The sequence below is a fragment of the Dromiciops gliroides genome, chromosome 3 (assembly GCF_019393635.1).
Source record: "Dromiciops gliroides isolate mDroGli1 chromosome 3, mDroGli1.pri, whole genome shotgun sequence".
NCBI lineage: Eukaryota > Metazoa > Chordata > Mammalia > Microbiotheria > Microbiotheriidae > Dromiciops > Dromiciops gliroides.
In genome coordinates, this window is record NC_057863.1 from 218,993,038 (window position 1) to 219,020,662 (window position 27,625).

Sequence of the window (27,625 nt, forward strand, 5' to 3'; positions counted from 1 at the left end):
CAAAAATAGTAGTGTATATTTAATCCTAAAAGTAATAGGGAGCCACTGGTGTTTATTGAGCAAGAGAGTGACATAATCAGACCTGTGCTTTGGAAAGATAACTTTGGCAATTGTTAAAGGATGGATTGGTGAGGGAAGAATTTGTGATGATGGTCATAATTAGGGTGGTGACTGTTTGAGTAAAGGGAAAGAATAGATACAGGAGATGATATAGAGGTCGAATTAAGGGGTGAGGGAGAATAAGGAATAGAGAATGATTCTGAAGTTGAGACCCTAGTGACTAGAAGGTTAGTGGCATCTTCAGTAGCAATAAATAAATTCAGAAGACCAATAAGTTTAGGGAAAAATACTTTGAGTTGTCTACAGTATATCCATCTCAAAATGTCCAGTAAATGGTTGGTGATATGGAACTGAAGAGTCAGAAGGAAAACTAAGGGCTACATATATCAATCTGAGAAACACCTTATCCACGGTCACACAGCTAGAAAGTGTCTGAGGACAGATTTTAATTCAGGCCTCTCTGACTCCAGGTCTATCACTCTATTGTGCCACCTAGCTGAATGAGATCCTTACACTGGATAAAGACTTGATTATCCATAAGAACAACAACAGCTAACACTTATATAGCCTTTATTTTATGCCAGGCATTGTGCTAAGCATTTTACAATTATTATCTCATTTAATCCTCACAGCAACCCTGGGAGCTAAGTAATATTATTATCCCCAGTATACAGATGAGGAAACTGAGGCAAACAGAAGTGAAGTGACTTGCCCAGGGTCACACAGCTAATAAGTGTCTGAGATCATATTCGAACCCAGATCTTCTTGATTCCAAGCCAGCACCCTCAGTCCACTGCACCACCTGGCTGCTTCATAAGCCCAGTTTTAATCTCCTCTGAGGGAAGGAAAATGAGCCAGTTAATTATGAACCTGGATCTTGTATGTACTGAGATTATCAAGTGTAACACACCATGAAACCTTAAAATTTTATATAAATACTAAAAATGAAAAAAGTATAGTGTAGTAGATATAATTATAGATACTATAGATATAGTTAGTTGTAGACAATGTACAATTAGAATTGTTTTTGCTTTTGCTTTTTCTTTTTTTGGTGGGGCAATGAGGATTAAGTGACTTGCCCAGGGTCACACAGCTAGTAAGTGTCAAGTTTCTGAGTCCAGATTAGAACTCAGATCCTCCTGACTACAGGGCTGGTGCTTTATCCACCTACCTGCCCCTCTTATATGCTTTTTTCTCTTTCTTTTGTTTTTTGGGCGGGGGGGGGGGGCAATGAGGGTTAAGTGACTTGACCAGGGTCACACAACTAGTGTCAAGTGTCTGAAGCTGGATTTGAACTCCCGTCCTCCTGAATTCAGGGCCAGTGTTTTATCTACTGCGCCACCTAGCTGCCACTCTTATATTCTTTTGAACCCATCTTCTCCCCACTCTCCATTCCTTAGATAATAAATCACAGACATGTCTAGAACCTCCTTCTTTAAAAATATTTTTACCAATAAATTTCTTTTGTTTTATGATTTCCCCCCTATATCCCTCCTCTGCCAACCTCCAGAGGTGTTCTTAACCTTCTTTTCATGTGTCATAGATTTCTTCGACAATCTGGTGAAGCCAATTCATCCCTTCTCAGAATAATATTTTTAAATAATTGAAAGAAATGTTATATTACAGTTAGAAACTGATGAAAATAAAGATGTGTTTTTTCTCATCTAATGTCATGATCCCTCTGAAATCTCTCCATGGACCCCTGAAAGGATACATGAAACACAGTAAAGAATCCCTGCTTTATCACAAATATTTTTTAAAAGAAAAAGAGAAAACATCAGCAAAATTGATCAATACATAAAAATAACAATTTCTTCAATGTTCCCATCCCAATGGACCAGCACCACTTCAAAGAACTCAGAAGAGGTCATTTTTTATCTCTTCTTCGGGTTTTGGCTTACTCTCTGTAATTTTATAACTTTCATTTTTAATAGTTTGGTCGTTTTTGTTCTTTTATTTACATTGTTGTAATTTTTGTGTTTGGTGTTTTCTTGACTCTGATTGACACTTTGCATCAGTTCATATAAGTATTTCCATGCTTCTCAGTATCCATTATGTTTGTCATGTCATATAGCAGAGTAATACTCTGTTACATTCATGTACCATCATTTGTGTAGCCAAGCGATGAGCATCTACTTCCCCGTTCTTTGCTACCATAAAGTAAAATTGCTATTATAAAATAGAAAATTTCTACGCATACTTTAGTGTTTTTTATTTTTAAATTATGAAACAAAACAAGTATTTCATAACAGAATAAAAAGATGATTGTGTATGAAACTACAAATCTATTATGTACAACTTGCTATTCCTTTCAAATATATAATAAAGTTATCATGTAAAATTTTTTTCTTCCCTCCCCTCATACTAGAGAGGGCTACTATTATACATAAATATGTATGTGTATATGTGTGCATATATGTGTGTAAAATCATCCTATACATACTTCTATTTATCAGTTCTCAATCTGGAAGCAGATAGTATCTTCCTCCATATGTCCTTAACTACAAAGTCAATTTGGGTATTTATAATAGTCAAAATGACTTAATCGACCAAAGTTGTTCTTAAAACAATATTACTGTTACTATAAATAACATTCTTCTTGTTGGTGGAACCGTGCACTAATACAACCATTTGGGAGAGCAATCTGGAATTATGCCCAAAGATTTATTAAATGGCTTATACCCTTTGACCCAACAATGCCATTACTATGTCTTTTTCCAAAGATGATTAGAGAAAAAGGAAAAGAACCTCTATGTTCTAAAATGTTTGTAGCAGCAAAGAACTGGAAATTGCAGGGATGCCCACCAACTGGAGAATGGCCAAACAAATTGTGGTATATAAAATCATGATAGAATATTACTGCACTATAAGAAATGATGAACTTGTTGATTTTAGAAAAAACATGGATAGACAGATGAAATAATGAAAAGTGAAATGAGCAGAACCAAGAGAATGTTGTATACAATAACAGCAATATTGGGTTGTTGTTTTTTTTAATGCTTCAATCTGTATTCAGCCACCTTCAGTTCTTTCTCTGAGATGGATCACATTTTTCATACATCCTTCAGAGTTGCCTTGGATCATTGCATTGTTGAGAATATCCAAGTAATTCACAGCTGCTCATCTTACAATATTGCTGTTACTATGTATATAGTACATCTCACTTTGAATCAGTTCATGTAAGTCTTTCCAGGTTTTTCTGAGAGCATCTTGCCCATCATTTCTCATAGCACGATAGTGTTCCATCATAATTTCATCCCACAATTTGTTTAGTCATTCCCCAGTTGATGGGCATCGCCTCAATTTTGAATTCTTTTCACCAGAAAAGGGGTGCCATAAATAATTTTGTACATATAGATCCTTTAACTTTTGTTTTTTATTTCTTTTTGGATGGATTTATGGCCCTTTGGTCATAGTTCCAAATTGCTCTACAGAATGTTTGAATCAGTTTATATATAACTTCACCAACAGTGCATCAATGTCTCATTTCTCCCATATCCCTTACAACATTTGTCATTTTCTTCTGCTGTCCTGTTATTCAATCCAATAGGTATGAGGTAGTACCCCAGAATTGTTTTGACTTGCAGCTCTCTAATCAATAGTGAATTAGAGCATTTTTTTCATACTGCTATAGCTAGCTTTGTTTATTTCCTCTGACAACTGTTCATATCTTATCAATTAGGGAATGACTCTTATTTTAACAACTTTGACTCAGTTCTCTATGTTTGAGAAATGAGGCCTTTATCAGACAAAATTGCTTACATTTTTTTTCGTGGTTACTATTGCTAACTGAATTTCCCTCCATCCTACTCCCTGCCCCATGTCATTTACTCTATCTTCTTTCTCCTTTCACCCTTTCCCTCTTCAAAGGTGTATTGCTTCTGACTGCCCCTCCCCCAATCTACCCTCCCTTCTATCATCTCCCTCCCACACCTTATCCCCTTCCCCTCCTACTTTCCTGCAGGATAAGATAGATTACTATATATGTTATTCCCTCTTTGAGCCAATTCTGATGAGAGTAAGGTTCACTTACTCCCCAGCATCTCCCCTTCTTTCCCTCCATTGTGTAAGATTTTTATTGCTTTTTTAATGTGAGATGCTTTACCCTATTCTATCTCTCCCTTTCCCTTTCTCCCACTCCATTCCTCTGTCACCCCTTAATTTTATTTTCTTAAAGATATCATTCATTCATATTCAATTCACACTTGTGCCTTCTTTCTAAATAACCTCCATCCAGGGAGTAGCTAGGTGGTGCAGTGAAAAAAGCACCAGCTCTGAATTCAGGAGGACCTGAGTTCAAATCCAACCTCATACACTTGACACTTACCAGCTGTGTGACCTTGGGCAAGTCACTTAACCCTCATTGTGCCACTGAAAAAAAAATAACCTCCATCCATCTGCCCTAATAATAAGAAAGTTCTTATGAGTTACAAGTATTATCTTCCCATGTAGGAATATAAATAGTTTAACCCTTTAATATCCCTTATGATTTCTTTTTCTTGTTTACCTTTTTATGCTTCTCTAGAGTTTTGTATTTGAAAGTCAAATTTTCTATTCAGCTTCATGTCTTTTCATCAAGAATGCCTGAAAGTCCTCTCTTTCATTGAATTCTCATTTTTCCCCCTGAAGGATTATAATCAGTTTTGCTGGGTAGGTGATTCTTGTAATCCCAGTTCCTTTGTCCTCTGGAATATCATATTCCAAGTCCTCTGATCTTTTAATGTAAAAGCTGCTAGATTTTGTGTTATCCTGACTGTGGCTTTACAATATTTGAATTGTTTCTTTCTGGCTGCTTGCAATATTTCCTCCTTGATCTGGGAGCTCTGGAATTTGGCTGGAATATTCCTGGGAGTTTTCATTTTAGGATCTCTTTAAAGAGGTGATTGGTGTATTCTTTCAATTCCTATTTTACCTTCTGGTTATAGAATGTCAGGGCAATTTTCCTGACAATTTCTTGGAAGATAATGTCTAAGCTCTTTTTTTGATCATGGCTTTCAGGTAGTCCAATAATTTTCAAATGATCTCTCCTGGATCTATTTTCCAAGTTAGTTGTTTTTCCAATGAGATATTTCACATTGCCTTCTATTTTTTCATTCTTTTGGTTTTGCTTCATTGTTTCTTGATTTCTCATAAAGTCTTTAGCTTTCATTTGCTTAATCCTATTTTTTTTTTTTTTTGGTGAGGCAATTGGGGTTAAGTGACTTGCCCAGAGTCACACAGCTAGTAAGTATCAAGTGTCTGAGGCCGGATTTGAATTCAGGTCCTCCTGAATCCAGGGCTGGTGCTCTATCCACTGTGCCACCTAGCTGCCCCTTAATCCTAATTTTTAAGGAGTTATTTTCTTCAGAGAGCTCTTGTACCTCCTTTTCCATTTGGCCAATTTGGTTTTTCAAGACATTCTTTTTCTCATTGGCTTTTTGTACCTCTTTTATCATTTAGCCACTTCTGGTTTTTTAAGTATTTTTTTCTTCAGTATTTTTTGTGCCTTTTTTACCAAGCTGATGACTTTTTTTTTTCATAATTTTCTTGCATCACTCTCATTTCTCTTTCCATTTTTTCCTCTGCCTCTCTTACTTTATTTTCAAAGTCCTTTTTGAGCCCTTCTATGGCCTGAGACCAATTCATATTTTTCTTGGAAACTTTGGATGTAGGAGCTGTTGAATATTAAATATAGTTTTTATACTCATTCTCCTACAAGATAATAAGCAGGTCAGAGACATCAATAATATCTCCTACCATTTGCTCACCCAGATCAGAGAAGGCTATTTCTGCCTCTCTTACCAGAAGTAGGTACTTCACAGAAACCAGATCAGATAATGGATAGGAAAAAACACAATATTAATTTAATATATTGTCCCAAGAAGAAATATATAGCAACATGATCACATGGAGACTTCCCTCCTAAGAGTGAGGCTCCTAGACTCCCCATTTCTGAGGGTATATATGGATTTTTTGTCCACTGATTACAGGGCATTGTCAGTTTCAATAGCATGATACAGAATAAAAATACTTTTGGATAATAAAGTACCTCCATCAAATCCAGGTGATCCATATATTCATATTAATAGAGCTTTGACTTTGTTATCTTCTTCTGAGGGTGTATTTTGATTTTCCTTGTCTCCATAGAAAATGTCTATGGTCAGCATTTTTTTCTGTTTCCTCATTTTCCCAGCCTATTTCTTGACTCTTTGTTAAAGTGGGGCACTGCTTCTAGGGTGGAGGGTGAACTGTCCCAAGCTTCAGGGGGTTGTGCAGCTATTTTCAGAAATTCTTCTAGGAATTTGTAAGTTTTTAGTTCTTCCAAGGTGGTATGATTTAAGGAGGGTTATGTTTACAACTCTCCTGGCCTGTGCTCAGGTCTGCAAGCAATCAGAGGCTTGCTTTTCTGTCCTGGAGCTATGAACAGAGTCCTTCTCTACTGTGGTTACAAGCTCTTGTGTACTTTTTCTCCTCCCCGGGTTGGGACAGCCACCCAAGACTGTGACTTAGATCTGAGTATGGGCAAAACAACAGAGTTAGCCCAAATGACAGCAAAGAGACCCCAGAAATGTCCTTCTGGCTAATTGTTCAACCCCCTTACCACCTATGGGCTGAGTTCCAGAAGCAGCTCTTGCTGCTGCTGATTCAGAGCCTCCCAAGGCCTGTTCCTGGTTTGTTGTGCCTGGGGCTGAGTCTGCACTGGCACAGCCTGCACTGTGCTGTGCTCCACTCTCAGCATGGTACAACAGACCTTTCATGCCAACCTTCTAAGTTGTCTTTAGCTGGAAAATTATTTCACCCTGTCTTTTTGTGGGTCCTATTGCTCCAGGCATTGTATTATGGCATTATTTGAAGGTATTTGGAGGAATCTTGGGGAGAGCTCAGGCAAGTCACTGCCTTTCCTCCACCATCTTGGCTCCTTCAGCAATATTGTTTTAAGAACTACTTTAGTGTTTATGGGAACTTTCTTCTTATCATGGACCCCTTGAAGTATGTATTTAATAATGGAATCTCTGGATGTTTTTAGTGGACTCTAATCTTCTATCAAAAGTGATGGCAGAGGGAAGCTAGGTGGCTCAGTGGATAGAGTACTGGTCCTGCAGTCAGGAGGACCTGAGTTCAAATCTGGCTTCAGACACTTGACACTTACTAGCTGTGTGACCCTGGGCAAGTCACTTAACCCTCATTGCCCCAACCAAAAAAAAAAAGTGATGGCAACATGGATCAGTTCATGAGAAAGTAGTTTCCAAGGTCTCTCCCTACTAACCTCAAAACAGAGAGACTCCTCACATGATGCTTGCTTCATAAATGCTTGCTGAATGATTGACAAAGTATCTCTCCTCTAACCTCCTGAAATCCAGGCTGGAAAATTTGCTATCTCAAACCACAATCAAATCTATGACCTATGAGAAAAAACAAACAAACAAACAAAACAAACAAAACAAAAATCTATGACCTACAAATTGCCTTCTAAAATGGCAACAGGAAAATTAGCACTCCACATCACCACCTCTGTAAGACAGACATATCAAATTTGCCTACCAAATATCTAGGGCTGTTTGTTTTCAAAAGTCAGTGAAATATGAGATACTCAGGAGTTTGGGAGGCAAATAGCAGGAGTGAACATGCTACATAGATGAATTGTATTTTCTTGGAAGGGTTTGAGGAATTGAAAAGATGTTTTACAGATGACTATATTAGGGAATTTATGTCAATGTAGAAGCAAATCCAACTCTGCAGGATGGGACAATCTAACAGTGGCAGTGGAATATATTCAAAAAGGAAATCCTCTGTTAGTTAAATACACTAAAGCCTTTCTGTAATGCAACCCACCTAAAGAGCGACTCAATACATGTTGGCTGCATCATAGTCTCTGTCCAAGGAGGGATTTTCCTAAGTAGGTGGCTCAATGGATAGATCTCTGTGCCTCAGGTTAGGAAGACCTGAGTTCAAATACATTTTCAGACACTTACTAGTGGGCTGTATTCCTGAACAAGTCACTTACCCTCTGTCTGCCTTAGTTTCCTCATCTGTAAAATGGGAATAAAAATAACACCTACTTCCTAGTGGTGTTGTGAGGATCAAAGTAGATAATGTTTGTAAAGTGCTTTGCACATGATAGGTGCTTTATAAATACTTATTCCCCCTTTCCTTCCTACCGGAATTACCCCCCTTCCCCAAAAACCTACTCACCTACATCTGGATTCCTAAAAACAGCATCACAAAAGGCTCCAGGACTGATTTTAAAAGCAAATAACAATTCTACTCCCAAAGCAGAGCATATTCTCAAAGAAAGAAAGAAAAAAGCTACAGATAGCTCATCTCTAGGGGTGTCCCATTGCAGAACAAAAGCTTTCCTCCTAGCAGGTATCCCCCATTCTTGCCTGAAAAGTCCTTGATTGTTCAACTATTAAAATGCAAAAGTCCGTAACAGGAGTAACTCTTGAAATTATGAACTGCCTGTCTGCACATTTAAAATGGACTTCTAGCTAAGAGTAGGCTTTAATAGAGCAGAGGTAAAAAGGATAAAAGGCCCAGGTGGGCACTGGTCATGGTTGTGATCAGGAAAGGTAGAAGATGTTATAAGTGGGGTAAAGAACACTGAAATGGGAAGCTGAGGTCACTATAACACAATATCTACCTCCTTCAGAATTTTGTCAAGGGCCATTTCTTCTTACTATGTTACTACTAAAAAATTGAGTAAAAAATAAATAGAAAATGCAAGCCAAACAAGGGGAAGGAAAGAGAGGAGAATAAACATTTATACAATGCTGACTATGTGCCAGGCATTGTGCTAAGCACTTTAAGATTATTATCTCATTTGATCCTCCAAACTAACCTGGGTGGGGAGGGGTAAGTACTTGAAACAAACAGAAGTAAAGTGACTTGCCCAGGGTCACACAGCCAGTAAATATGTAAGGTTAGACTTGAACTCAGGTCTTCCTGATTCCAGGCCTGGTGCTTTATCCACTGTGCCACCTACAACAAAACAAAACAAAGCAGAAAAACAATTAAAAAACAAGATTTTGAATGGGATGGGACCATTGTTCAAACTCCCTCGACTTATAGATGAGGAAATTGAAGACAAGAGCATAGGATCATATGGTTACGTTATGGTGAAAATGGGGTAGGGGGTTTGGGTAGAGATAGGGGTTAGGGGTTTGGGGGTCCTTAGGGATTCTTCTTTAAAGAATTACACCCTCTTGCATACAAAAGCAATTAGAATAAAATAGTAGTTTATTTAGGGGCTGGGGAAGGGAAGGGAAACCAAGAGAGAAATCCTTGGACTTCTTCTCATAGGGAGAAAGGCATGGCACAGAGTGTGGCTCTGAGATACCAATTTCCTCGAGCAGGAGACTGGCAGGTACTTTTATAGAGGACTGATGGGGGTGACCATATGACTGTGGAAAGTTCCCTTAGTGAGGGAGGACCCTCCCCCACTGGTAATGGCTGGAGGAGTTGGGTGAGGGGTGGCTGCAGATCTCTCAAGCCATCTCTCTCCTCAGGACACAAAGGCAGCAGCCACAACCAAATTTATCTCCCCAGGGGTGAGGGAGATTGGAATGAAGGGTAGGGGTCCTGGAGCTAGCTCAGTCTGATCTGGTTCCACTTATCTCTTTAGGTGTGTCTGTCCTTTGGATTAGTTTCTTAAGGAGAAGGTTCTTTGATGTGCCCCGGAGAACAACTGGGGTGCTCTGCGCCCATAACAATTAGAGCAAGAAGGGACCTTAGAAGTCCAATTCCCTTACTTAAGAGCTGAGTTAGGACTTGAACGCAGGTTTGCATAGAGTAGAACCAGGATTTGAATTCAAGTGTTCTGGCTCCAAATGGAGCTATAAGTAGCATTTTTGGTTCCTAGAGAAACCAGCTCATTTGTGTCAGGATGATACTGTGGGATGCCACTGGAAGCAGAATGGGGAGAGCAGGGAGGGCCTGAGCCACAGTGGATATTGCCTGGGGTTTAGGGGAGGAAGCAGACCACGTGGGAGTTTCCTATTTTAACTATTCTTAGTCACTAGGTGCTAACTTTAGTTTTTTAGCTTCTGAAGGGTTGAAAGTAATGTCAGGGCCCTTTAAATTCAACATCCTGGGGGGCTTTGGCATGAATGCTGACCTGTCTCTTATTAATAAGATTTCATGTCCATGGTGTTGAATTTATTTATGTATTTTTGGAGCGTAATATAATTTATTATCAATAATAATTTATTATAATCAATATCTTATCACAAATCAATTATTAATTTTCATTATTGTGTTGTTTGCTTTATAATTTATTATTAATAATCTGTTATAATTGTTAATAATCACTTATTAGAAATAATCATAATAATGGTATTATGCTGAGAAAAATACAAAAATAAACCCATCACCCTGAAGTAAAGCCTTGATTATCTCACCCTAGCTATAGCTTTAGTTTTCTTTCTTTTTTTTTTTTTTGGCTGGGTTAAGTGACTTGCCCAAGGTCACAGAGCTAGTGTCAAGTGTCTGAGGCCAGATTTGAACTCAGGTCCTCCTGAATCCAGGGCTGGTGCTTTATCCACTGTGCCACCTAGCAGTCCCCATAACTTTAGTTTTAAATCCAGAGCTCTTTTCACTAAACTCCATTAGTCTTTCAGACCATCCAATGAAGACAGCACATTGGCTAGAAAGAAGACCCAAGTTCAAATTCAACCTTAGATACTTACTAGCTGAGTGGCCCTGAGCAAGTCACTTGACCTGTGCCCCTCTGTTTCTTCTTTTGTCAATGGGGATAATAATAGTACCTACCTCTCAGGGTTGTTGTGAGGATCAGAAAAGATAATCATCAGAAAGTACTTTGCAAACCTTAAAACACTGTATAAATAAACATTTATTTTTACAAAGAAGCTGTCACAAACATCCTTAATGTCCCCCCTTCCCCCCAACTGCATCCTATTATGTGATATTATCAGGTACTAGAGAGAAAAAGTCACAATTGTCCTTGGCATGATAATGACCTAATGGTCGCATCATCCTAAAGCAGTATATGCATAAGTGCATGTGTAATGTCCTGCAGATGGACGACAAATTGGTCCCAGAATTGAATAAATGAAAGAAGGATGACTGGACAGCATTCAGGAAATTGTATAGTACTTCCCTGCCCCCACCCCTCACTCCATCAGTGTATGTGACACAAAAGAGAATGGAGACTGTTGTGGGGAGAGTTGGGGGCATAGGAAGCACAAGTAGTCAAAGAGTGATTTCCTATAATAACTTATACACAAGAAATGATCCAAGGATCATCATTTGTGAAACATAAGATTGGATAAGTCTTGTAGCATTGGGGAAGGGCAACAGATGGGCAGCCTGAACATTCAACTGGTATCCAGGAAACACTAGATAGCACAAGTCCTCCAGCTTGGTGGTAGAATATATTCTGCAGAATCCATAGGAGACCAAGTGCAAGAGTGGGATGGGAGCTCCGAACAGGTGTGGATGGACTCTGATATGGGAAGAACCCATATAGATGAGATCACAAAGGCACTGGAAGTAGGGAAATAAGACATTGCCAGCAATCCTAACTTTTTAGCACAGCCTCTTGTTACTTTGATACAACTGGCCCCAAGGTAACTCTCTGCTTATCAACTTATTGAGGCAGTTAGGTGGTCTAGTGGGTAAGAGGATTGAACTTAGAGTTAGGAAGCCCTGAGTTTGAATTCAACCTCAGATACATAATAGCTGTGTGACCCTGGGCAAGTCACTTAACTTCTGTTTGCCTCAGTTTCCTTAGTTGTAAAATGAAGATGATCCTTCCAGGATTGCTATAAAGATAAAATCGGATAGTGGGTTTTGCAAACTTTAAAGCAGTATATAAATACTAGTTATTTTTATTAGAGAACCAACTACTTTGGAGATCTGTTTTATTACACAAAAGGCAAAATCCAATTCCTCTGCTATTAAAATTAGAGTGGGCCTGGGCAAAATTGATATGTACTTGAGGTTCCTGTTTGGCACCTTTACTTCCCCTTTTTGAGATTATCCCCTCTTTTTATACCACTGTCCTCTGCTGCTCCCTTTTCTTCCTCCCTCAATATCAAAGGGTTTTATTTTGGTTTTCCCTTGTCAAGAAAAAAATGCAGAACCACTTAACACCTCAGGATGAAAGCCTTTAATTTCAAAGCTTTTTAACCTGGCATCTGAGACCTTGTTTAAAAATAACACACACACACAAACACACATGTACGAGCACATGCACATGCACAAACACGTACACATTATATATATGCATGTGTATATATATATGTATGTATATATATTATATATCTTTTGCTAACTGATTTCAATGTAATTGGGTTTTTTTGTAGTCCTATATATTATTTTACGCTACTAAAAATATTCTGAGAAGGGCTTCATAGATTTCACCAGTCTGTCAAAGGGGTCCATGACACACACACACAAACATATGAAGAACTCCTTCCTGCTTTAACTCCTTGTACTTCCCAGGAATATCTGCATTTTAAACAGAGGCCTGGCAGGGGAAAGAATTCCGAAGAATGATTCAGACCCGGTTTTTCTGATTTCAGAGTCAATTCTATTTCCTACGAATAGTGCCATGTAGCTGGTTCTCTCTCTAATAACCACTGTCCTCTTTCCCTTCTCCCTCCTTGCCAAAACCAAACAAATATATTTTTAAAATCCCATTCCCGGGGCAGCTAGGTGGTACAGTGGATAGAGCACTAGCCCTGGAGTCAGGAGTACCTGAGTTCAATTTGGCCTTAGACATTTGACACTTACTAGCTATGTGACCCTGGGCAAGTCACTTAACCCCAATTGCCTCACACATACACACACACAAAAATCCCATTCCCAGACATATCAAATAATAAACCACACACATGCACAGAAAGTAAGCATAAAAAATACCCACCAATTTGTAGAAGTTACAAGCTAGTAAAAAAAAAAACACGGGAAAATAAGGAGAAATTTAATGAAAACATCTTTCTTTCAGAAGCTGTTAGAAGGTATATGTTGGGGGAAAAAAAACCCATGGCAATAAGCAGAACAAAACAGAAAAGAGAATGTAAATGCTTACTTAAACATAACTGTCACTAGCCTCTTTCTTCAGGCCAGTATAAACATCAATCAGCTGGCTTCTCTCCTGAAGCAGAATTTGAACCCTACTAAGTTCCTGTGTAAAGAACAGTTCATTGCCACCAACCTCTGCTACATACCGTTTCTGACTGCTCCATTTTATTGGAATCCACTCCAATCAGAATAAGCTGATAACCGGTGAAAGAAAACAAGTAGCAATCATCTTTGTCATGCCCCAGCCGGCTTCCTCATGTTTCTTTGACTGGAGGCCCCAAATGACCACATTACTCAGTCGCCCCAAGTGAATATTGTTCTGCAGGACTTTACACAATTCTACAGGAAACCACACTCAGCACTTGGCCAATGCTTGCTGATTTGATTGAACTCAAAGAAAATAGAGGTAAAAGCACATTTTATAAAGATTCCAGTTTAGAGAGGTAACAGTCCTAAGACTGTTGGGGAAGGAGTAGAAGAGCTCTGCATAAATTTCAACTGCCCTGCCTTTGTTTATGTAGAACTTCTATGAAAAGAACAAGAAACTATCTAGACAAAAACTCCCTTTCTGACATTGACTGCTCCCATACAAGTCAGGAAACAGTTTGGTAAGACCAAAGAGCTCAGAGAATAAGTAATAAGTGTTAACCCAAAACTTGGACCAATTTAGACTTGTGAATACAGTAGAGATAAGTCTGTTTTTTGTTGTTCATTCATTTTCAGTGGGTTTGACTTTTTTTGTGTGTGTGCTGGGCAATGAGGGTTAAGTGACTTGTCCAAGGTCACACAGCTAGTAAGTGTCAAGTGTCTGAGGTCAGATTTGAACTCAGGTCCTCCTGAATCTAGGGCCAGTGCTTTATCCACTGCACCACCTAGCTGCCCCCAGGGTTTGACTCTTTATGACCCCATTTAGGGTGTCATTTCTTGGCAAAATACTGGAATGCTTTGCCATTTCCTTCTCCAGCTCATTTTACAGATGAAAAAATTGAGGCAAATGGAGATAAGTGACTTGCTCAGGGTCACATAGCTGGGAATTGTCTATGGTCTCATTTGAACTCAGGAAGACTCCAGGCTGAGCACTCCATGCACTATGGTGCTGCCTAGTGGCCCATGTGAGGTATATATTTCTGTAGCTTGGAGCACTGGGTGGCACAACTGGGGACATCTCCTTTCTCCAGTTGACGATATATACCAACATTATAGGATGTATCCAGGAGTGGTTGGGTAAACATGGAAGCATGGTTATCACAGAATTCTGCCACTGTTACAGTTGTTTTCTTTGCTCATCCTATAGCTTCTTTTCAAGTTTGTTGACTGTACCTATGATTTCATCAGTGTAAGGATTTCCTCTGCCAAGCACCGTCACTGTAATTTACAATGTTAGGGAGTTAGTTGTCTGGGGCTCTAAGTGACTTGCTGAAAATCACACAACCAGTGTGTCAGGAGTGGGTCTTGAACCCAGGTTGTTGTAAGTCAGCTCACTCACCAATGTGACACCATGCTGCCTACGGTTTTCTTAGCATCTAATGTTTTGATGACCAAAGTAAAAACACCCAAACCGACATCACTCATAAACACCTTTGGGGCACCCGGGAGGAGCAGCCAAGAAAAGAAATCATTCATTTTGTATATGTTGCAATACTATTTTAAGTGGCTAGTCACTTAACTCCTTTCATTCCAACAAATCTAGAGTATAGCTTCAGAACCACATTGAGAGGCAAGAGCTCCAAATATCATCGTTGACTCAACTCTGGATTCTAATCCATACTTGGGATAATTTAATTAGATTACACAAAAATGTATCAAGTTCTAAATAGTGCTTGGTGCTGGAGGAGAAAACAAATTTAGAAAAGGCAAAGTTGGGCAGCTAGGTGGTGCAGTGGATAAAGCACCAGCCCTGGAGTCAAGAGTACCTGAGTTCAAATCCGACCTCAGATACTTAACACTTACTAGCTGTGTGACCCTGGTCAAGTCACTTAACCTCAATTGCCTCACTAAAAAAAAAAAAGAAAAAAAAAAGAAAAGGCAAAGTTGCTGCTTAACATCTAGGGGGCAGATATGACATGTATGTATATAGAATGTAGAAATATATACATGCATACATACATAACACAACTAAATGTATATATGTGGTGGGACAAGACAGAAAATTCACATGCTTGTGCTTATATACATTTATACATATATGTATGTATTTGTCATACATTTATATTTACATATACATGCATATATTCCATATTTACCTTTTAAATAGTAAGCAGAAACTTTGCCTTTTCCAATATATATGACATAATATTTGGTGTATAGATAGAATATTTTCCTGCTATGTGTAACATATGTGTATATACATGTATGATATTTTATAAATATATATTTACAAAATATACATGGCTTATGTTGGGTATAGTGGCAAGAGCCTCAGATTTGGAGTCAGTGGTAGAACCCTGGATCTTTACTTACTAGCTGTGTGACCCTGGATGAGTCATCTAACTTCAATGTTCTCTCAGACTTATCACTGTATCCACTGTATCCACCTAGCTGCGTGTTGTGTTATATTGATCTTTATTTTTTAAATGCTTTTATTGATACCAGTTATTTTTGTGCCACCTTTATTTCAGAATATATTGCTTCTTCCACCCTACCCAGAAAACCATGTCTATTCCCAAAGAATAAGAAAAGAAAGACACTTTTAAGAAACCGCAAAACTGACCAACACACTAATTCTGATAGTATATTCGGTGTTCCACACCCATAGTCCCTCACCTCTGCAAAGAAGGAAGGTAGGAAGATTTTCTCAATTGTTCTCCAAGGCCAACAATTTTTCTGTTCTGTTAAGTTTTATTTTTTTTTTTATCATGAATGCAATAAACGCCAGTATTTCAGTGAATAAGAACAGAAAAGAGGATTGAAGACTGCACATTTGTCTTATACATTTACATATACACATATATGTATATGTACATATATACATATTCACATATAAATACATTAATTTAACATTATAGTAACAAAACCATCTTGCTTGTCAGTGTCCCCTTCTGACTTCCCTTCTATTCTCTTCTTTGTATTTTTAAAATGTTATTTATATATATTCATTTGTTCTCTTTTTTCTTTTTGGCATAAAAATCATTATTTACCGATTTCTCCAGATAGACCTCCACTCTCTAAATAGAACTCCTTTTAACAATTTGTTTTAATCAAAACAAACCAACTCCTTTGCTTATCTGAAAACGAATGCTTAATTCTGCACCTCTAGCCCATCACCAATAGGATTTATTAGGTCAGACACTATGCTAAGCATTTAACAAATATTTTCTTATTTGATTCTCACAATAAACCAGAAAGCTGGATGCTATTAGTATTCCCATTTTAAGCTGAGAAAACTCTGCAAACAGAGGTAAAATAACTTGACCAGGATCACATAGCTAGGAAGTGTCTGAAGCTGGATTTGAATTCAGGTCTTCTTGATTCCAGGTCCAACCGTCTACTTACTATGCCCACATAGCTATCTGGTGTGCTTATCTCCCCATAATCTTACCAACATTGAGCATTCTCATCTTTTGTCATTTCTATTAATTTGTAGAGTCCAGTGAAATTTTTCATTTTTCATTTCTTTCATTACTAGTGATATGGAGCATTATTTCATGTAGTTGTTAATAGTTTGCAGTTCTTTGGAGAACGATCTGTTCCTATCATTTGACCACTTATCTACTGGAGAACAACTTGTTTTGGATTCCAAACACTTGTCTGCAGAATTTGATACACGGATTTTTTTTCTCCTTATTCCATTATTATCCTGGACACGCTGTGTTTGTGTAGAAGCTTTTCAGTTTTATGTAATCAAAGTTATCCACTTTATCTTTTGTAATTGCCTCCATCTCTTGTTTGGTTAAGAATACATCTCTTACCTAGAGCTGTGAGAGAGATATGTTTTTCCTTCAATTTTTAAAAATGCTATGATCTGGAAAATTAAAAACATGTATCCATTTTGAATTGAATTTGTAATATGGTGGAATGTACAAGCCCAGTTTAGGACAGACTTTTGTGGAGATTGAGAGCCTCTATTTGAATTGGGGATAATGCTAACCATAAAAATACAGGTGAGGGGGGTGGGGCATTTAGTGGACTGCAAGTTCAATAAGAGATAATGTGATACTCTGGCAACCAATAAAATAAATATGACATCGGGCAGCTAGGTGGCGCAGTGGATAAAGCACTGGCCCTGGATTCAGGAGGACCTGAGTTCAAATCCAGCCTCAGACACTTGACACTTACTAGATGTGTGACCCTGGGCAAGTCACTTAACCCCCACTGCCCTGCAAACAAACAAACAAACAAATAAATATGACGCTAGGTTGAATTAATCAAAATATAAGAGATAATGTTGCCCTGCCTGGTCAATTCTTTAATCCATCCTTCCAGAGGGATGTTGACAAGACAAAGCCTGGTTAGTGAGTGTTGGTGAGAAATGCACAGAAGGAGAAAATATGGAGGGATTGCAACGTGCATTGGTGGAAGGAATTGTGAGGCCAAAATTATGGATACACCAAACTGTTCATATCCCAGTCAATATCCAGTTCATTTCTAGACAGGGTGAAAAGCTTGAGAGGAATGAGTCCAGGATGGTTTGGGGATCCTGGCTTGGTCCATTTCCTCTCATTATGCCTCCTCTCCATAGAGAGGTAGTAGTCTTACATTTCCTTGGAAATAGGTAATGAGATGGAGTTCTGGAATCCCGGGGTCAGAAAACCTCAGTTCTTTGTAAACTCAGCACTTTAAATGCATGTCGACTGACTACAGAAATATCTGAGCCTGTTTCCTCACTTGAAAAACAAAGATGATCATACACAACCAACCTTTACAGAGTTGTGAGGAATATTTTTGAACTTTTTCTTTGCAATTTAATTTCTTTCTTTCTTTTTTTAAAAAAACTTACCCTGAAGGGAATAATTTATTGACAAATACCCAATATCCAGTTTAAGGAGATGAAAGAACAATTCCCACTTCTTCATCTTCCTTCTTCTTACTGTTCCCCAACAATTTCAGTCACAAATAATAACGCCTGATAAAAGGATACTACACAGTATGTTTCCTACTACATCTGCCTCCTAACATGGCATGGAGGACTGATAAACAGATACTAGTATAGTAGAACTTGCTTCTTTAGAGTAGGGAGAACATTAAGGCTGAACAAAATGGGGTCACTTTGGGCTGGAAGGAATATTCCTTCAGCCAACAAGATATTATTGATTATGTATACAAGCAAACAGATTTTAATCCCACTGCTGAGAGCCAATAAGGCACAAAACCTCACCCTCAAAATCATGTCTCACAGGGCAGCTAGGTGGCACAGTGGATAGACCACTGGCCCTGGAGTCAGGAGGACCTGAGTTCAAATCCTGCCTCAGACATTTAACACTTACTAGCTGTGTGACCCTGGGCAAGTCACTTAACCTCAATTGCCTTGCCAAAAAAAAAAGTCTTAAAACCATGCCTCATACTAGGTAGGAAAATTGCCAGTGATGTAGGAGGCAAAAAAGGGGTTAACAGAAAAACCTAAGACCCAAGCTCTAATCTAGATATGAGCTCTAAAAGGGATTCAGACCCCATTTAATGGATAACTTAAGACTTGAGTCTTCATTAATACAAGTCAGGGCCTAGGTTCCTCATTACCCACATAAATCAGTACCCATAACAAGAACATAAAGAAGCAGGTCATAGAGACCTTAACTATAACAATGATACACAGACAAGGCATAGAAATTCAACTGATAAATGAAGACATTTTAAAACTAAGCATGGGAATCAAAAAGTGACATGCCTAGAAAAGGCCAAATTTGTCCCCAGATTCACCTTATGACGTGTAAACCCCCAAAATACACTTCCATGGAAAAAGGTAGCAGCCTGGGGGTTGGCTTAGGACCCCAGGAACTCCAAATTAGGATAAGCTTTCCCCTGTCCTTCCCTATGGTGGAGATTATTGTAATGAGACTGATAATCAATTTATCCACACTATAAATATAACTATCTTTTCTTTGACTATTCAAAAGACACTCCCATGTGGTCGCTCATAGTATTGCAATAAAACTTGGGAAACTGAGTCACTGAGTCTTGTAATTCTTTTTGGGACGACTCATGATCAATTTGACCCTAAACCCATCCCACATTACCATGAGAAATATGCCAAATGGCATCATTATAAAAACAGGGGGAAAAGTCTCAGAGCTCTTACAAAATATTGATATTAGGAACTTAACAAAATCCCAAGACAGATACCTGCTAATATGAATCAACTCTTTCTATCTATCTCCAGCCTGTCTTGCGGGGAGGGTCCAGTCCTACTTCTCATTGACTATTTTCTGCTTTTATATCTCCTGTAAACAATAGCAGGTTCAGATTTACTGAGCAATAATGTACAATCATTTGGGCTTATTCAGAAGTAGAAGAGCCAGACAGAGGGATGAGCTGTTGTCACTTAAAAGTTGCTTAAGATAGAGGTTTATTTCTCATCTTGTTATGATATTCCTTGCTGTCTATAGACCTCTGAGCTGATTAGCTAAAGGCAGGAACCTGCTAGGATCTGCTGCAGCAATACAGAGAACAGAGAAGGAAGTTTCATACACTCAAATGAAGTTAGGGAATGAGCTAAATAAACACACAAACTGGCACAGGCATGCTGCCATGAGGATTAAATGCAAAACCACACAGTGCTCAAAACCCAGCTTTAGAACCCTCAATTTCTTTATATAAAAAGATTATAGTGGCAGCTAGGTGGTGCAGTGTATAGAGCACCAGCCCTGGATTTAGGAGGACCTGAGTTCAAATCCAACCTCAGACACTTGACACTTATTTGCTGTACAACCCTGGGCAAGTCACTTAACCCCAACTGCCTCACCAAAAAAAAAAAAAAAAAGAAAAAAGATTATAAACAACTAAAGCATAAGGTGATGTAAGGCTGGCATTTCGGCTTCCAAGTTCCAAGATATTTCCCTAATATGAGGCTAAAGCTGCTTTGCTTTGTTTTGATTTTTGAAAAGTCCACTGCATTTAAAAAATAAAGATTTTTTTGTTTTGTTTTGTGAAAGCTTGAGCATTAGTGTAACAACCAGGCAGCTGCTAACTAGAGTCCCCTTTCTGGAAGGCACAGAAAAACGGACAGTTTCACATCTTGACAATCATTTTTTTATTGGGGGGAAATAACTGAACTAGTTCGTTTTCTAGATTACTTATAAGAGCTTTCAGAAACCGAAGGAAGGGAGAAAAGAAACATTTTTGAAAAGTGTGTTTCATAATTATACTTCTTTCCATTCCCAAACAGAAATCTATTTGGGCATTCGGTTAAGCTGTAGTGTTATCCAAATGAGAGTTCATGCTTGGGCTTCTATCCCCAATGAGAAAGTCCTGTCCATTTAAATGCCTCCCCCACCCCCGCCCCCGCCCCGGAAGAATAGCACAGTGATACATTTCATCTATAAATTTGAGCATGAAATATTCGTGCACAAAACTTTTTTGTTCTCTATTTTACTCAAATCCAGCAGGAAGTGTCTATATATATGTATGGATATGAATTCTCAAAACTGGACTCTCCATGTCCTGGTTTGAATGATCATTATATTGGTTTTTTTCTGCAGAGTTGTTCATGATGAGTTGAGAGGATTCTTCATCTCATTCTGTGGCAGAGATAATCTTCAAAGGGGTATAGAAAGGAGCATGATCCTGCAGAGGTTTATCACAGCTTCCTGTTGGTGAAGGAAGGTTGTCACTGCCATTCTCCCGGCCACCAACAACTTTGGACTTTATGGTCTCAAATCAATCTTCAAAAGACTTGAAGGTTGCAGAGTTCCTCATATCTCCAAGTTTCCTGCTGATAGCAGAGCCCACATTGGACAAGGTAGGTGAAGTCTTCTGTCCTGCCTGGGAGAGAGTTTCCTGAGTCTTCTTGTAAGCATCGGAGACCTGAACATCATGCCAGCTCTTTGAAAGATTCTGCTTCAGTCCATCCAAGGGAGTTAGGCCCAGCTTCCTTTCCAGCTCTTTCTTTGGCTGCCAGGACCTGGCGTAATATCACAATCTCTTCTTCCACCTTAGTGAGCTCTTCTTCCTCTACCTCCGTCAGGCCCTCAGGAATGGAGGTCTGGCAGTCCCTGTATGCACAAGCACATCTGTCATGGTATCAGATAGCAGACCTTTGTTAGGAGAATCCAGGTTGATATCTTAGCTGGTGGGATGCATGTCCAGGCCGTATGCGGGGTAAGGGCTGAGGTCAAGCCTGGTGTCCCTCGCTTCCAGAAGACTCTTAGCTGCTGCAGCCACCACCAATACACGTAATCCCAGCCATGGCCACTCACTCCCCCTTGCACACTCGCAATTTAATTTCAAATACACAAATAAGTTTCAAGTATGAGAACAGAGAAACACTGGGGTTTGAGGACCAATCTAGTCGGTCAGCCTGTGTTGTTTGTGGCAGAAAGCGCTGATTCATCCTCAAATTACTTACTAGCTGTGTGACCTGGGGGCAAATCACTTAAACCTGTCTGCCTCAGTTTCCTCATCTGTGAAATGGGGATAATAAAAGCCCCAACCTTGCAGGGAAGGTTGTTTTGAAGATCGAAGGAGATAATATATGGAAAGCACCTGGCACACAGTAGAAACTACATCATTGTGAGTTCCTTTTCCAGTCCTTGCCCATTTAGGTGTGGTGCAGCTAGAATGACATATAAATGTGAACGAATACAATGAACGAATACCAATGACATTGCACTGTACAACATCACCTCATTTAAAATTCGCGGGACCATTCTGCAATACTAATGATAGTGTAAGAGTAATCCACCAATGCAGTTGCTTAGCAATCTTAACTAGTTTAAAGGAATTTAATACCTAATATCTCATTTCATTCTCATAATATCCATCTATGTTACTTGGTACTATAGATATTGTTCTGGGCCTAAAGTTAGGGAGTCTTAAGTTCTAAGCTGGTATACCTTATGCTTACTAGCTATATGACCTACTGAGTTGAGCAAAAAACATTTTTTTTTGTGGGACAATGAGGGTTAAGTGAGTTGCCCAAGGTCACACAGCTAGTAAGTGTCAAGTGCCTGAGGCCAGATTTGAACTCAGGTCCTCCTGAATCAAGGGCTGGTGCTTTATACACTGCGCCACCTAGCTGCCCCCAACAATAAAAATTTTTTAAGTGCCTATTATGTGTCAGGCACTGTGCTAAGCTCTAGGGATACAAGAAAGGGCAAAAGATACTTCTTGCCTTCAAGGAGCTTACAATCTAATGGGAAGACAACATGCAAACAAATATATAAAAAACGAGTTATATACATGAAAAAAGGAAGGCACTTAAGTTAATTATTTCATGTAGTTGTTAATAGTTTGCAGTTCTTTTGAGAACCATTTATTCATATCTTTTAACCATTTACCTATTGGAGAATGAGTTATTTGGGATTCCAAATTCTTGTCTGAGAAATTTGTTATGGGGAAATAGGTGGGGGGTTTGGGATAGGAGTAGGGGTTTGGGGTTTGGGGTAGGGATTCTTGGGAATTCCTCTTTAAAGAATTATACCCTCTTGCACACAAATCCAATAGAATAAGATAATAGTTTATTTAGGGAGAAAGGAAACCAAGAGAGAAATCCTTGGACTTCTTTTCATGGGGAGAAGGTATGGTACAGAGGCGTGGCTCTGAGATACCTAGCTCCTCTAGCAGGAGACAGGCAGGTACTTTTATAGAGGATTGATGGGGGTGATCATCTGACTGTGGAAAGTTCCCTTATTGAGGGAGGACCATCCCCCACTGGTGGTAGCTGAGGGAGTTGGGTGAGGGATGGCTGTGGATCTCTCAAGCCATCTCTCTCCTCAGGACATAAAAGCAGCAGCCACACCCAAACTTATCTTCCCAGGGGTGGGGGAGACTGGTGGGGGTCCTGGAGCTAGCTCAGTCCAGATCCAGTGCCACTTAACTCTTTAGGTGTGTCTGTCCTTTGGTTTAGGTTCTCAAGGAGAAGGTTCTTTGATATACCCCAGAAAACTTCTGGGGTGCTAGGCCCATAACAAATTTGACATACAGATTTTTTTCCCCTTATTCTAAGTCTGGATACATTGCGGGGGTGATTTCCTGTAGAAGATTGGTTTTTAATTGAGACAAAAATTCTATGAACCTCAGGCAAGTCTTGAGGATTGATTTAGGGTTAGGTCATAACCTACAGAGAAGTTAGGTGGTGTAGTGGATAGAATGCTGGGCCTGGAGTCAGAAAGATTCATCTTCCTGAGTTTAAATCTGGCCTCAGACACTTACTATCTGTGTGACCTTGGGCAAATCACTTAACCCTGTTTGCCTCAGTTTCCTCATCTGTAATAAGAGAAGGAAAATGGCAAAAACACTCCAGTATCTCTGCCAAGAAGACCCCAAATGAGGTCACAAAGAATCGGATACTACTGAAATGACAGCATAGGTTACAATTTGCTTGGGCAGGAGGGAGTTCCCATTTGGGGAGTCCTCTAGCTGATCAGATCCCACAACCTATGCATATTCCTGACTCAGTCCTATAAAGTAGATAGGATTTCTGGACCACAATGAAGTTAAGCAACATCACCTATAGGCTTTTGCTCTGGAAGGAAACCTAGAGAGCATCCAGCCCAGCCCATTCATTCATTTATTCATTTATTCATTTATTCATTCATTCATTCATTCATTTATTCATTCATTCATTCATTCATCCATCCATCTATCTATCTATCTATCTATTCATTTATTCATTCATTCATTTATTTATTTATTTATTTATTTATTTATTTATTTATTTATTTATTTATTTATTTATTTATTTATTTATTTTAGTAAGGCAATTGGGGTTAAGTGACTTGCCCAGGGTCACACAGCTAGTAAGTGTTAAGTGTCTGAGGCCGGATTTGAACTCAGGTCCTCCTGACTCCAGGGCCGGTGCTCTATCCACTGCGCTACCTAGCCGCCCCACAGTCCTTTTATTTTAATGATGAGGAGCCCCTAGCTGCAATTCCCCTCTATGTGACTCCGGGAGCATCTTCTGGGAGACACGGAAAACAGTTGCTTCCCTAACCCAGTCGTCTTTGCTCTGGCAGAGGCTCAGTGATGGGCGGGGGAGAACCCGGAGCCTCCGCCCATTTCTGGCTGCATCCCAACCCACAAGCTCCAGCTCCAGTTTAAGGTCCCCAAAGACGTGCCCTGATTCCCTCCTTTCCTGGGGACGGAAAAGGTAGTGCTGGGTGGGGCGTGGTGGCCTACGGGCTCCAAGTGGTACCGGGGGTGGAGTCGCAGCTTGGAGTCTCTGTGGGCCCCTTAAGCTAGGAGGAAGAAAAATAACCGGAATAGAGTGCAAAACAAAAACACGCAGCCTCCCTGCCCACGAGCCCTTGGGCAAAACCGAGGGGCCCCTGGCAAGATGCCGCTTTCCATCTTCATCTGCAAGGACCCCACCCCTTGGTTGTTTGCTGTGCCTCTGCCACACGCATCCTAAGCCAACCTAACTGCTGAGTCACTGTGAGCTAGTGAATCAGGGTTCCCCTGCTATATAGTCCCGAGATCAGCTCCAGTTCTCTGGCAGCAAGATTTTCTTAGGTGTGCAGGGGAAACTGCAGCACACTCTGACACGGAGCCTCCAGGCACATTCCTGCAGTGACCCCCTCCAGACTATCCGTCTCAGAGGGCCAGTGTAAGTACAGTCCCTGCCTAGCCAGCAGCAGGGGGTGGGGGGGGTGGGGGTGGGGGAAATCACTGAACTTCCCGAAAGGCCTTGACTGGCTTTAACTGCTCCTTAGCCAAAAGAGGTGTTTCATCCTTTGCCCAGTTTATTTAAGAAACCTCGGTAAAAGAGTAGTGTGTCTACAGAGGTTCGTGGGGGAGAATGGGTGCGAGGATTTGCCTTGGGAAAGGGGAGGTGATGTCTGTAAAAGACCTTCTAGTTACCTTCACTTGAATTTGGAATTGGAGCACAGGCCAGAGATAATCTAGGGGTGTTGTCTGCCTGCACAGTGTCTTTACGGTTACCTTTCTAGCTTCCTGGGGAGGGCAAGTTCAAGTTTTCTTAGATTTCCTTATCTGATTTCATAGCATTTATATTCACCTGCTGTGTGCTAGGATTCAGGTTTTCTTCATCTCTGAGAAGGAAATGAATTGGACATCTAAGTTCTTCCCAGCCCTACCTTTCTTTGGTTCTGACCTTTTAGGCTGTTTTAGCAGTGAATAGATATTCCCTCTTTGGTGATTTGGTTTCCCCTTTTCTTTCTCCCTCCCTCCCCCCCCCCCCAAGAAAAAGAAGAAAAGCCTTGAAGTAAGAATTCTCTCTGCAGACTTAACAATGGGAAACTCCAAGAAAGTCACCCTCACTGTTCTCAGCCAGGAGCAGGCTGAAGGTGTGGGGGCTCGAGTCAGGAGAAGCATTGGCAGACCTGAGGTATGCTGGGTTGTGCTTATTGCTACTCATCCTTAGGCTCTTGGTGATGGATTGATGTGAAAATGAAGTGAAGCTGGGGGCACTTGCTGTGTCCTTGTGCACTGTGTGATTTGGGGCAAAGACAAGCATAGAGTGGGCCACTACTCATTTGAAACAGGTTTACAATAATGTTTACGAATAAAGGTTGGGACTTGGGGGGAGGAGAAAAAAACATCCAGAAAAGCAGAGAGTCTGTGCTAAGAAATACATCTGTAGTGGATAGAGCACCGGCCCTGGAGTCAGGAGGACCTGAGTTCAAATCTGGCCTCAGACACTTGACACTTACTAGCTGTGTGACCCTGGGGAAGTCACTTAACTCCAATTGCCTCACCAAAAAAGAAAGAAAGAAAGAAAGAAATACATCTGTCAGTCAGGCAATAAACATTTATTAAGCAACCTACTACACCATACTAAGCTGTTTTTTGTCCTTTGTTCTCAGAGGACCAATGACATCAGGGATGTCATGAGTTGCACTGAATTGAATTTAAGTGAGGGAAGGCTGTGCAAAGTCACCAACCTCACTCTCTCCTCCAGAGCCATCTGGGTCCAGTATCAAGATATCCAGTATCAGGACACCTGGAGATGGTCCCGGATGTTTAAGGCAATTGGGGTTAAGTGATTTGCCCAGGGTCACACAGCTAGAGATGAGAAAGGCAAGAGACAGTCCCTACTGTCAAGTAACAGTCTAATGAGGGAGATAACATTCAAACAAATGGAACAATGAATATTTCTCCAATTATTTACATCTGATTTTATTTCTATAAAAAGGTTTTTGTAATTTTGTTTGGCTACAGTTTTTTCAGTGACATATGAGACAAAGTCTTTAGTGAAGAGAGGGATCAGGTGGTATCTTTGGAGTCTTATGGAGAGATGAAAAGGTTTCAAAGAACTATGGTGGTGAGTGGGATAGTGAATCAATTAGGGAGAAACTGCCTCATACTGTATGACCACCATATTATTTTATTTTATTTCATTTTATTTTTAAATTTTATTTTGTATTTAGAATTTTATTTTTCCCCCAAATTACATGTAAAAACAAAATTTGAGGGGCAGCTAGGTGGCGCAGTGGATAGAGCATGGGCCCTGGATTCAGGAAGACCTGAGTTCAAATCTGGCCTCAGGCACTTAACACTTACTAGCTGTGTGACCCTGGGCAAATCACTTAACCCCAATTGCCTCACACCAAAACAAAAAACAAAAACAAAAACAAAAAAATTTGACATAAATTTTTTAAAACTTTGTGTTCCAAATTCTTTCTCCCTCCCTCCCCCACCAAGAACTCAAATAATTCAATACAAGTTATGCATGAGTAGTCATGCAAAACATTTCCACATTTGCCAGGTTGTGAAAGAAAACAGACAAAAACCAAACTTCAGATAAAGGAACTAACAAAAAAAATTATGCTTCAGTCTGTGTTTAGATACCATCAGTTCTTTCTCTATAGATGGATTGCATTTTTCATAAGACCTTCAGAGTTGTCTTGGATCATTGCATTGCCGAAAATAACCAAGTCATTCACAGCAGATCATCTTACAATATTGCTGTTATTTTGTATCCAGTACATTTCACTTTGCATCAGCTCATGTAGGTCTTTCCAGGTTTTTCTGATAGCATCCTTCTCATCATTTTTTTCTTATAATAAACTACACTTATATAGTACTTTAAAGAGAGATTTCTTTACAATAAACCCTTTAGATTGATTATTGCAACAATAGTAATAGATAACATTTATATAATACCTTATGCCTGTCAAAGAATTTTCTTCACAATAGCCCAGCAAGGTAAGTACCATGCATTTTATCATCATCATCAATCAACATTAATCAATCCTCCTCCTCATCAATCAATCCTCATCTTCATCAATCAGCTCTCCTCATCAGTCATCCATAAATCCATCAATCCATCAATCATTATCATCATCATCTTACATTGCTCTTGCCTCTGCTTCAAAATTTTTTTTCAGTTAATATTGCTAACTTTGTTTCCCTCCATTCTATTCCCTCCCCATGATATTTACTCTATTTTCTGTCTTCTTTTACCCTATCCCTCCTCAAGTTTTTTGCTTCT

General features: G+C 39.6%; 2 protein-coding genes and 1 pseudogene across 3 annotated transcripts in view; 1 reads left to right on the top strand and 2 right to left on the bottom strand.

Moving 5' to 3' along the window:
* BMX (BMX non-receptor tyrosine kinase) overlaps positions 1 to 13,357 on the bottom strand; it is a 92,548-nt gene extending 79,191 nt beyond the window's left edge. Inside the window, exon 1 of one of the 2 annotated variants that reach the window (XM_043995552.1) lies at positions 13,230 to 13,357. The gene's annotated coding sequence lies outside the window, so the exon portion shown is untranslated. Of the gene's footprint in view, positions 1 to 7,306; positions 7,398 to 13,229 lie in introns of those variants that run through there. The other variant, XM_043995553.1, reaches the window with a different exon arrangement.
* A 7,391-nt stretch (positions 13,358 to 20,748) lies between these two features.
* LOC122747370 lies at positions 20,749 to 24,578 on the bottom strand (annotated as a pseudogene).
* The window catches only part of PIR (pirin), a 118,272-nt gene continuing 114,950 nt past the window's right edge, over positions 24,304 to 27,625 (top strand). Inside the window, exons 1-2 of the mRNA XM_043995803.1 lie at positions 24,304 to 24,778; positions 25,376 to 25,519. Of these exons, the coding sequence (XP_043851738.1) occupies positions 25,424 to 25,519 (96 nt within the window). The 5' untranslated portion in view covers positions 24,304 to 24,778; positions 25,376 to 25,423. The remainder of the gene's footprint in view (positions 24,779 to 25,375; positions 25,520 to 27,625) is intronic.